Below are 12,514 nucleotides of genomic sequence, written 5' to 3'. Positions count from 1 at the left end.
TGTGTGTGTGTGTGTGTGTGTGTGTGTGTGTGTGTGTGTGTGTGTGTGTGTGTGTGTTTACATTTTCACAAAAAATTATCTTCTTTTTTTTTCTGAAGAAGTATTCGTTTGTTAATAAAAGACATACCAAAATAAAAGATATACGAAAAATTTTATACACTTGGTATATATCCAATATACTCTAAATCGCCTTTTGATGATTAGAGGAAAGACCATCGAGATACTCGTCAAGGTACTAATATAACTTTTATCTTAGAGCGAAAACATAAAAGGTGGAAAATGTTAACTTTGAATAACAAAAATTTTCATTTTTTACATTTTTGTCCCAAAAAAATTATATGATCGGTATCCCCGATCGATATTTTGATGAATATGGAAGATATTGATACGGAAGTGATGACGAATGTTTCAATTTGGTCTTTTTTAGCATCACATGCTTCTCTATTTTTGCCATCTAATATTTGGAGCAACAAAAAAAGAATATGATTTTACAAGCGTGTGAAATAATTAAATGAATTATTGTGAGCGATAATTGATTTCATTAATTAAAATGTTAAACATTGTATCAGTTTGATAAGGATCAATAACATTTACTTAATAGTTTCAGCTTTTTAAAATTCTTGATTTGTTTAAATCTTATTTTATAATTAAAATATGATGCAGACAATTTATATTAAAAATAGAAGCTAAATACTACATTCTTAGTGTCGTCTTGATTCTTTTTTATTTAAAGATAGCTGTACAACAATTATTATCATAATTATAGCAAATTTTAGTCATGAATTATTTTTTCCGTTCGGTTACCGTAAGTAATACTGAAAGATAACCGAGTGAAGTTCTCACAATCTGAAATAAAATGACATTTGACAGAAAGTTCAACATACTTACATAACATATGCAATAACTAATCCATAGAATCAATGAATCAATTACTTTATTGATTAAGAAATCAATCAAGTTCAATGATTGCTCAATCAATCCTTTGCAATGTTTGTAATGTTAGGAAAATATCATGATTAATTTATGAATGAATGGGTAAATCGATTGATCGATTGACTGATTTATTGATTTATCATAAATTGATTAATTTATTGATTGATTCATAAATTGATTCATTGACTTATTGAGTGATTCATCAATTGACTGATCGATCGATTAATAAATCTATTAATTTATGAATTAATCACGAATTTTTCTACGATATTGCAGATATGTCGGACAAAATAACTTGTAATTATTTATAAAATAATAATTATTTATATAATATTTTACCTTACTGAACATCTGTAAAGAAAATGTGCTGAATTTCCCAGCAGTTAAACAAAGAGGTGTTGTTGATTTATGTATGATAAGTAGGAGATTTCTGGCTTCTTTTCCTGATACATTAAACCAGTTCGACTCGTACGCAGAGAATCCTATCTCAGTACTCTTAAATGTCATTAATTAATATTTAATAATTAGTCTAAATTTATACAATAATTTTAATATATTATTATTTTCTATAGTAAATATATTTCTTCTCAATTTACTAGTCGATGAAAAAAGTAATATATTATTCTTTGAAGCAGTTATATTTTAATTTATAAGACGATAAAATAAAAAATGAAAGCTAATGATTAATAAATCATAAATAAGAAATTTATGAATCGAAAAATCAATTAGTTTTGATTTTTTTATCATCTTACAAATTGAAATATAACATATATTATATATGTAAGTTTAATATTTGCAATAAATAAAAATATAACATACATATATATGTATATTTAATATTTGCAATAAATTCTTATCCTACTATCTCAGCAAACAAACTCATATTATTTGTCGTCATTTTTATTCTTAGCGTCTTTAATGTCAAAATAACGTTAAAATAATGATAAATAATTTCAATTTGTTTGTTGATATGTTGTACAAAGAAATGAAGAGAAGCAATATGTAATGTACATTCAGAAGTATCAAAAAGGCAGATTATCGCTGTGTCGTAATATTCATTACTAACGTCATTAATAACGTTAGCAATGGATTACGACACAGCGATAACCTGCAAACCTTTTGACACTTCTGAAGAAAATATCCATGAAAGTACATTATGCACATATATTTATGCATCTTACTTGAACAAGCAGCATTTCACCGACGTAACAATAAATATACAAGTGAACTAGAATAAATCCTACGAAAATGATTAGAAAAATTAATTGAAAGGTCATCGATTCGTTTTCTTCTTCCTTTATTAATATCTAAAATGTTTCTGATTGTTATTACTTACATTTTCATATTTTCTGAATTATTGTGCTGCGCACAAATTTTTCCAATTAATTTTATACAAACAAACGTAATATTAACAAAATGTTAATATTATTTTTAATTGATTAGAAAGAAAATAAATGTATAAACAATATCTAATAAAATGCTGTTCTCTGAGTCACTCACCGTAAAAACCTGGAACCCTTGAAAGCATAATTGAACAGTACAAAAAAGTATCTGTATTAGCATCATCATATTGAAGGAATCCTCGAGTGTTTTTGCAAACCTTGATATATATGATTAGTATTTTCATTTTTATCGATTTATTGAATTATGATACGCTAAATAAATTATTTTGTAAATTACATTTGTATAAACAATTTCTTGTTATAGATTATATTACATTAGACAAAATATTATAAATTTTTTTAATAAAAGTTCTTTATTCGAACACAATGACATGGCAGATAATTATTTTTCAAGTTAAATTTCATTTTATTGAATTGATTTAAAAAAATTAAATTTGATTTTATTATGTGTATTCTATATAATTATGTGAATGGAGAAAAAAATTAGAAAAAATTTATTAAAGATTATTTAAATAATTGGCTTATTAGAGCAGTAAAATGAAACGAACGTAAAATTTCTAAATGAAATCTGCTAACATGTTAATAATCATTGTGACTAGCAAGATACTTCTTGCATTGTGAGTAATAAATCAATAAAAATAAAACCAGACAATGCCCATGGATACCCTATTCATAAAACTCTCGAAATTGTACATTACTAATTCGCAAACAGTCTTCTGCTGTTAAACCTAACGAAAATTTCCTGCTTTTCAGATTTTTTATTCGAATCTCTAGAGATGTGGAAATCGCATAAGGACTACAGTTGCTGGTGAAAAATACTGGAGCACCCGGTCTACAACTTGTCGCCATGCGATTTCCACATCTTTGGAGACCTGTATCTCGAGTCTTTAATTTTTAACAAAAGTATCGGTCTTTATATCGTTGCGCAGATATTATATATAGTGAAAAAGCAGTCCAACGACAACGATATGAAACTGTCGTTTGAAGTTACAGAATCGAGTACTGAAGAATCTGAAATTTCCATCGGACGCATGGATCGAGACTGTTTGTTTCGAGCTCAAGAAATTTTACAAGCCTCGTCTCACATAGAAGAAGTGTTTTGCCAACTATGGTAATTGTTAATTATTACTTCAGTTCAATATCTAAATTTTTTATCCGCTACATTTTATTTGACTGCTCTAATAACTTTAATATTAAACAATTATTTACTGCAGTGATATAAAGAAATGTATTTTTATACGTAAACTTATTTCATATGAGGCAATCTTATGTTCTTTAGCAAATGAATAAAAGTTTTTCTTTCCATGAATTATACAAACCAGTTTAAATGTTCATGTCTCATTACAATTTGTCTCAGTTCATTCTTGAACTTTTGAGACGTTTTTATTCCGTTCGGATCGTTAATGAGATTTTTGAGTCTCTCGCGCAAGTTTTCGAATTGGCCGCAGACGTGGAGTACTAACATGGAAATGAAACTGTCGCTACCGGTATAAGAAACCGTTGCGCTATAAGCAGATAGCATCTGGCATACGCAAATCAGTTCAAAAATTGGACTTCTAGTAATATCGAAAGGAAAATAAGCCGTATAAAGCATGGGACGAGCCGGATCACTAGATGAAAATCTGATGATCGTCGAGATTCTTAGAACGATATAAATTGTTACCATGGTCTGCGTTAATATTGTGCACCATATGGATATCTTTCTCACAAGTTTGGCATTTTTCAGCATAATTGTTCTTTCTTCAAATGTTTTTGGCGTATGCCAATCTTGGTAGAAGAAGTTGACCAACAACTTTAAAACTTTAAACAAATATTGCATATAATATTGTATATATTTTTTAATGAACATTTTATGTAAACAAGTCTATTTTATAATTTTATCACTACCCAAGCAGAACAACAAGTCATTATGGTATCAAAATGATGTCAAAATGACTCTCAAATGATCATTAAAAATCCTTTTTCAATTATTTTCAATTCATTTTAATGTCATTTTGACGTTATCATGATTTGTTCTGCTTAGATAGATATTACGCTGACAATTTAGCATTTTGCCAAATTATGTCTTTATTGGACATAATCGCGAAATGCCGAGACGAAATTGTTGTACGAAAATTACAAAAGATATTTAAGAATATAGATTAGAGAAAAATAATAATATATCACTTGTTACTGTCATTATGTCGTTGTTTCATAAACATAGAAATTAGATGCAATTGTTAAATAGCTGATTAGTATTGGGTTTTCCGGAAAGTTCGTGCCGACTAACCTATATAATTTAATAAATGTATACTAAAATTTAAATCTTCTATGTTTCAATTTTCCTTCAACATCGGCACGAACTAATTTCCGGACAACCCAATATTTATAAAAATTAAAGCTTTAAAATGTTAAATTTATAATAGATAATTCTATTATTCAAAAAATTAATTTTCTTGCCATTTGTAATTTCTTTGTTTTTTATACCTTTCCTTTTACGCCAGATGGTGAATGCTTTCATAAAAGAATTCGCAACTGGGATATTAGCGGTCGCCAGGTTTTCGGTCATCATATCTGCGTTACCCCAAATGAATACCAAATTCGCCGATTGCGGTATACACATAAAGCCTAGCATGAAGAAACTAGCTATCATAAAGCGACATCGAGATAGTCTGCTTTTTTGTTTAGGATTTTGTAATGGATCGGGCCAGATGCCGACGAGACTCAAATTGAATCGATTCCATCCGATTGCGAAATTCAAATCTATACAGATCGAATTTTGCTTCAAAAATCAACGAAGGAAGAAATTCGATCATTATTCGATACTGTTAATGTGCTAAAAGTATACATTGGGAAGACATCGAGGCGATTTATAAAATAATTTTGCTTCCAAAATATACAATTACAAAAAAGGATACATTCCAAGCAGAACATAAAGTCATCACGACATCAAAATGGCGTCAAAATGATTCTAAAATGATTATTAAAAGTCACTTTTCGATTCGTCAATCACGATTCATTTTAATGTCAAAATGATGTTATCGCGATCTGTTGTTTTATTTAGAATATTTCTTAATTATTTTAAACACTCAACAATTAGCAGCGCACCACGTTTCACAAATATACGTGTAACAAGTTTTTTAAACGGCTTTGCATTCCCTTCTCTATCTCTTGTGAGATTTAGATAGGAATATATCTAGATAACGGTTTTATTATCTGTTTTTCACGTGAGCACATATGCATTTCTATCCATGCATACCTCGATCAGCATCCATCGATACTTATACGGATGTCAACGATGCAACGACTGAAATATTTTTACGATCGACTTTTTTCTATCCCTTCCCTAAAGATCACGCATGCTCCGATGCAGAAAGTGATCTACCCTCCATAAAAGACACTAAAGTCAAGCCAGAATAAGTTGCTACTTCGTATTGAACACTTAACGATACTTGCGAATCGATTTAAATAAAAATTTATTGCAGTTGGTTGACAAAATATATGAGTTTTAGTTATATACTGCTAATGTGTTCGATGATCAAGAACTATTATTTAATTATTTAATAGAGGTATGTATTATTGCAATATTATAAAATTGATAATTTTTGTCCTTTAAATGAAGGAAGTAAATAGTTTGACAATTAATAGTCGAATAATAATTTGACATGTTGCGCAAAAATGTGTATTTTTTCAATTTGAAAAGTGTTGCAGGCAGTGCATATAAACCTGTTCATTTCATTATATAAAAATCGATATCGTAGTGATAACGAAATCGTTATTATTTCTTTAGTATTATTTTCTTTAATCTCTTACTGCTAACAATGCCGATAGGTATCCCATTGATGTTTTCAGAACCTAAACAGAATATAAAATACAAATAAAATAAACGATTTTATATAATTACGATGTATAAACGTATATAATATATGAAATATCTATATAAAATATATTATGTAAAAATGTAATATAAAAATAAAACAGAATAATAAAAAATAATTTAATTTGATTTAATAATAATAGAAAGGAATGTTTCCATTGAAACACAAATTAATATAGAATCAAGTCGCGTACAAACAAAATAATATATTTTCTTCTTCTAAATATATCTTACTGTTCCGAACATTTCTAACGAAAATATTCCAAATTTTCCAATCGTCAATCTAAGGGGAATCCTAGATCGATATACAATGAACATTAAGTCTTTTGCGTCTTTCGGTGGTATGTCATACCACTTGCATTCATACACGCCATATGTCATTTTGGTGCTCTGAAAATTACAAAGTTTCACACGGTTTTCTTTTCGCACAGTGAATTGATCATAAATATTTTAAGAACTTTTTCATTTTTTATTATGAAGTTTCATACAATTAAACTCAAAACCTTTCACGGTATATAAAATGTTTACTTTATTTAAAAAATAAAAGTAAATTTTTGCCTTTTATGTATATTTGATAATTTATTAACTCTCTCGAACACACGATTCGATCGCATTATCTCACCTCGGTCATTAGTCTTTCAGCTGAGTAGCAGTATGCATACATATTTGTTAACAGAACAACAAAATAAAATGACAAAAAAGTCATTTTAATAACAGGCACTTTCATATTATCTGTTATTATCTGGAAATATTATTTTAATTGTTGTAATAAAGCAATGCAAATCTAATATAATATATTGTATTGTGAACACAATATATTAAGTTATATAATAAAATATTATTTCCAGAAAATAGGGAATAAAACAATTATATAACATTATGTAATAGTTTGTATAATTACATAGAATTATACAGTTTTCCAAAATTTAAAATATTATAGTAACAAAGTTCTTCAAAACTTTAGTAAAAAAGTTATTTTAAACAATAATTTTTGAGATAATAAAAGTTTAGATATGGCCAATTATATACTACATTTAGACGGTCATCTGTTTTTAAGTTGCGCGTGCGATAATTTAATAAGAACTAATTTGAGCTGAATGCTAATTTCAGCACGCTCTCTAATAATATTCATAGGTGACTATTTAAACTATGTAATTTGTAATTGGCTGTTTTTAAACCGTTATATCTCAGAAACTATTGCTTAAAATAAAAATTTATAAATAACTTCTTTATTTAATTTTTCGAAAACTTTCTTGCCATAATATTTTGAATCAGAAATTTTGGGACATTCTGTATACAATTATATAAACATTGTATTCTGTGTTTGCAGGGATTAATGGATTTAATCTACATTTAGTTCTTTGATTTTGTTTTCGAAAAAACACAAGAAGAAATATATATATGTATAAGTGATCTTACTTACTGTGAAAACTTGAAAAGTTATGGCACATATCTGAAAAGTAGCAGCTAATACATGCATAAATAACAATGGACTGTAGCAGCCGTCGATGATCTTAGCGTTCCTTGAAAATTTATATTCATTCATTATATGTTAACTTATAACTTGGATCTCAATATATACAAATCTTTAACTTGTTTTTTTTAATTATTTTTATTATTTTTTTATTATTTATATGTAGAATTTATATCTTGAATCTATCCTAATTTATAATTTAATGTAATATTATTTATCGTTTATTATTGTTATAATTGTTTATCATTTTTTAAATCAATTTTATTTATTTTTAAATCTAATAGTTTATTTTTAAATCTAAGTCCAATTTTTTTCTTGTTCTTAAAAATAGGATATATTTTCCAAAAAAAATTGATTAATAAATCTTTTTATTAATATCTGGTGAATACTTTTTTTGTATGATATGAGAGAGATAAGTGTTAGACATTATTTAAAAATTTTTTTTCTTAAAAATGATCTCTTATTAAGGAATGATTATAAATTCATAGTATTAAATAATGGAAATATCATGCGCGCGCCGGATAATATCTGACGTACCTGATAAGATGATTATGTCGTACAGCGATCGCAGCTAAACCTTCTCTAAATCTCGAGGAAGATATAGATTTGCTGACTAATTCATTGATCAGATTGTTCAGCGTTGTCCGTAAATTTATCAGTTGCGCGCACACTTGTAGTACGAGCATCGAAACAAAGCTGTCAATGGTATAATTAGCGAGAATTGAATATGCTCCTCCGGATAATTGAATAAAATAGGTAATTTCGTAGAATGGACTGCTTTGAAGATTTCCTATTCGGTAGACGAGGTTCCTTTGAGACTGGTTTATAGTTTTAAAGAATTTCAGTAAATGCAAAGAAAGATAAAATGTAGTCAAGCACGCCGCGGACAAACAACATCTATAGGATAAACTTCTGCCACGTCTTGAAATCTTTAACATAGTATTTCGTTCCCAGTCGCTCGTAGAAGTTATCCAATCGGTCATGATAGATGCCATCAGCGGCCGAAGTGCTTCTAAATTAATACAATATATTAATATAAGCATAAATTACAGATGCAAGAATTCTTTATAAGAAGATTATCGAACAGTCCGAGCATTTTGTGCTTAAATAAGAGGAATACAACTTTATTATTTATCATAAACGATAAAAATAAATCTCTTTGATATTTATGACAAGATATATTTGTGAAAAATGAACTTACTTTCGCCATGATACCAGGTAACAATCAATTTGCTCACTCCCATTAAGCTAAAAGTCGCCGAGACAAAATTTTCCAGTATCCGAGACAGATTACCCCAAGCACGAAGCACATTCATTATCTGAGGACCTGATACGTAAAAGCTCACAGTACACGTAACAATAATGAATCTTATACTTGGCCGGCGAAATTCACTTAAAGGGATATGTGGATCGGGCCATATGCCAAATATCCATAACCATTGGCGAGTCAGGGTAAACGCGTAATTCAAATCTAATAAATCAAATTTTAAAAGAAATATTATTGCTTAATTTTAAATTAGATATCGATTTTATAGTATTTTCTAACATTTTTTTATAAGAATAATTATTACAAGTAATTATTCTTATTAGTGAATTTAGAAGCTATTTAAATTTTTATATTTTCCGTAATTATATCGTAAGAGAATATAACATTTCTTTTATATTACTATAGAACTTCTTTCTATAGAATTTGTCATATCTATAGATTTAGCAAACACTGCTCTATTGCACATAATAACACGTATTAAAGCAGTAAATAATAAAATAAATAATTGTACTAATGTAAAGTGATTCTATTAAAACAAAATTAAAATTTTTTAATAATAATCTTTCTTCAACATTACACTATTTTTATATATATTTGCTTCACAAATTTGTCTTTAAAATCGCTTTGCACAAAATTTTATATTATTATTGCAATAAATAGTTGTTGCTTTGATTACATTTCGATTTTTACTACTTTTCTTTGTTATATTAAAGAGAAATAAAGGATGATTTGTGCACAGCTAATTGTTGTTATTGTATGCATCAACTTTAAAATCACTGTAATTCTACATGTCGAAAACAAATGTATCAGCATATAAAATTTTATTTCTTCATTCACGCAAACATTCGTGGAATATAAAATTTTATTAGGAAAATCTGTAGACTCTGTAATGAATCTGTGATGTTTTTTTGCAAATTGTTGCAATAAATTATTACATAAATCAATTTTTTTTTTCTTTAATAAACAATTATTTGTTTCAAAAATATTAATATTAATTTTTACTTTTTTACTAAATTTATAAATAAAAATTTAATACATAATGTAATTAAATGGCTTATAGAATGCAGTTATTTTAAAAGAAGAAATATTGTTTTGTTTATGAAATAAAAACAAAAAATAAAGTATAAACTAGCATTTGACTAGAAGAAAATGAAGAAAATGAAGAAAAGTAGCTATAAATATAATTATCGATGTATATAATAATATTCTTAATATGAAATTATATGGTTATATATTATAAGTTTTTCTTTAATTTTACACAAACATAACATTCAGTAATTCAACAAAAATTAACTTTTTTAGAAAATTTATAAAATTCAAAATAATATTTTGAGTTATTTTATGATATTTGAGATTAAAGTTTTTATTAATTCACGATAAAATTCATGATAAAAAACTTGATTTTTATATTATATTATATCATACAAGTATTTTATATGATGCAATTCTGTTTTTAATAGAATATCGCGATGCAAATATTTTTGCCTTTTTTCGAGACATTCTACCTTTGTTAACATTCATTGATGTTCACGGCACAAAAATTATCGTTTGACTGAATCGTTCTTCACGATTATATCAAACCATTATGATTTTGCGCTTGCTCAGTACACAAAGGATTCAACCGCTACCATCTGTGAGTACTTCTGTAAACCCTTTCGGATCAACAGTCAATAATAACAAGCATGTAATTCTTACATTATTGATAATAGTCGAATATATCATAAATATTATTTTTTTAGATACAATCATATTAATCATATTAATTAAAAAGTTAAGATACGATATTACTTTTTAAATAAATAATTCATGTCATTTATTTAAAAATGTGTATTTATGCGAAAAAAGTATATCACAAGTAATATAACACATATAAATACGTCAATATAATTAACGTGTAAAAAATATATGAAAAATATTAATAATTGGATATACACAATTACTTTAGTATTACTTTCTCTAATTTATTATTGTGCCGGAAATGTAGGAGTCTTATTAATGTTTTCTTTATTTGTATGAAATACAAATAAAGAATAAATTCTTATGTTTTCACATAGACATTAATAACAATATTATTATATATAATTATATATAATATCATTAGATGTATAACAAAAAATAAAATAATATTCAGCAAATTTAAAGAGATACTTTGTTTTATAGAAGATTTTTTTCTTCATTGATATTCTTTTATTTAAAAAATTTCTAACAAATAAACGCTGAATTGTCCAATCGCTAATCGATAGATAGATTGAAATATAATAAGCATTAATGACAATTTTCAGAACGTACTTATAACGATGTTAGCGCGTTTTTATTTAACATACAGTTTATATTCAACAGTTTGTTATTAACAGAAAATAATACTTTTTTTTTTAAATCCGATAGTTGTTAATAACATTTCACTGTACTGCAACATTTATTGGTACTTTAATACGATAACGAAAATACATATTAGATACACATTAAAATTTTAAAATTAATATTCAATATATTTAATAAATATTTAATTTTTTGTTTTATAAACTATATAGAAAACGAAAAAATTAATTCACTTACCGTGAAAACTTGAAAAATTTCACAATTTAAATAAAAGTTAGCCAGTTAACATGTGCACAAATGATACTGTGCTAAAACAACATTCTTCGTATTGAAAATTTATGCATTTCTCTTTCTTATTTATTATCCATTTATTTTAAAGGTTCATATTTTAAATAAGATTTAATTTAAGATTTTTTATGTCAGTTGATATCTGACTTTTTTAATTTAGCGTATTCATATAAGTCTAACAATTTGAAATTTTGTGAGTCTTCAAAATCATATTATATATAATAAAAAATTAGGATATTACATATCCTATACTGAGAAAAAAATATAGTTAATTTTAATAAATACTTAGTTCAATACTGCCAATTAAACATTTACTTACAGTAAGTAAATATTTGTTCAATAAAAAAAATGATTGTTAAATCAAATTAACATTTCTTGTATCAAACAAATATATTTAATAAATATTTAATTGGCAGTATTCAACTAAATATTTATTAAAATTAACTATATTTTTTTTAGTATAAAAAAATAAATAACCAATGTTTATATAAATGTTATTACATAAATATAATATTAACATACTTTATTTAAAAAGATCATTAAGGAATAATGAATGTTAAATAACAAATAGAACATACAATTACTTACTAAAATTTAATATAACAGTTTGTCTTGGCGTTTGTTTAAATTGTTGATGTAAATTCTTACTTGAATGATGAATTGCTTTTGTATTTGGTATGCATTTAATTGCTTAATAGGCATTTTTGCAATACAATAAATTCAATAATTTTTATCTTTTAAATGGACGTAAATAAATAATTCAACAAATAATAATTTGACATATTGCGCAAAAATATATTTTTCGAATTTGAAAGTGATGTTATAGATAATCGATATAGCCTCTTTTCATTTAAAAAATTGATGTAAGAAGTGTGGTGATAAGTGGTGAAATTAATTTTGTTATTATTTCTTTAGTATCATTTTCCTTGATCTCTCATTGTTAATAACGCGGATAAGTATCCCATTGATGTTTT

The 12,514-nt window shown here is 26.1% G+C and overlaps 3 protein-coding genes across 3 annotated transcripts in view; all 3 read right to left on the bottom strand.

Moving 5' to 3' along the window:
• Positions 1-783: 783 nt before the first annotated feature.
• On the bottom strand, positions 784-5,590 carry LOC108687126 (odorant receptor 4-like). Its single transcript, XM_018192743.1, has 6 exons — positions 5,575-5,590; positions 4,803-5,078; positions 3,682-4,136; positions 2,115-2,240; positions 1,273-1,428; positions 784-846 (listed from the first exon to the last, which is right to left on the bottom strand). The coding sequence occupies exons 1-6, from the start codon at positions 5,588-5,590 to the stop codon at positions 784-786; spliced, it is 1,092 nt and encodes a 363-aa protein (XP_018048232.1).
• A 526-nt stretch (positions 5,591-6,116) lies between these two features.
• On the bottom strand, positions 6,117-10,454 carry LOC108687119. The gene is made up of 6 exons (XM_018192731.1): positions 10,439-10,454; positions 8,868-9,137; positions 8,204-8,675; positions 7,616-7,715; positions 6,427-6,582; positions 6,117-6,170 (listed from the first exon to the last, which is right to left on the bottom strand). The coding sequence occupies exons 1-6, from the start codon at positions 10,452-10,454 to the stop codon at positions 6,117-6,119; spliced, it is 1,068 nt and encodes a 355-aa protein (XP_018048220.1).
• A 2,003-nt stretch (positions 10,455-12,457) lies between these two features.
• Positions 12,458-12,514, bottom strand: part of LOC108687112 — a 9,183-nt gene continuing 9,126 nt past the window's right edge. Inside the window, exon 8 of the mRNA XM_018192717.1 lies at positions 12,458-12,514. This exon is cut by the window's right edge and continues 4 nt beyond it. Coding sequence (XP_018048206.1) covers positions 12,458-12,514 — 57 coding nt within the window.

This window comes from Atta colombica, unplaced genomic scaffold (genome assembly GCF_001594045.1).
Source record: "Atta colombica isolate Treedump-2 unplaced genomic scaffold, Acol1.0 scaffold102, whole genome shotgun sequence".
In the NCBI taxonomy this organism is placed as follows: domain Eukaryota; kingdom Metazoa; phylum Arthropoda; class Insecta; order Hymenoptera; family Formicidae; genus Atta; species Atta colombica.
This window is presented reverse-complemented; position numbering and strand designations above follow the sequence as displayed.

Coding starts and splice junctions, on each gene's coding strand:
- LOC108687126 (XM_018192743.1), bottom strand. Junction 2,241..3,681: donor AGAATGAACTGAGACAAATT/GTAATGAGACAT, acceptor GAAACATTTTAG/ATATTAATAAAGGAAGAAGA. Junction 1,429..2,114: donor GTGAAATGCTGCTTGTTCAA/GTAAGATGCATA, acceptor ATGACATTTAAG/AGTACTGAGATAGGATTCTC.
- LOC108687119 (XM_018192731.1), bottom strand. Junction 6,583..7,615: donor TAACTTTTCAAGTTTTCACA/GTAAGTAAGATC, acceptor TGTAATTTTCAG/AGCACCAAAATGACATATGG. Junction 6,171..6,426: donor CGTTAGAAATGTTCGGAACA/GTAAGATATATT, acceptor TATTCTGTTTAG/GTTCTGAAAACATCAATGGG.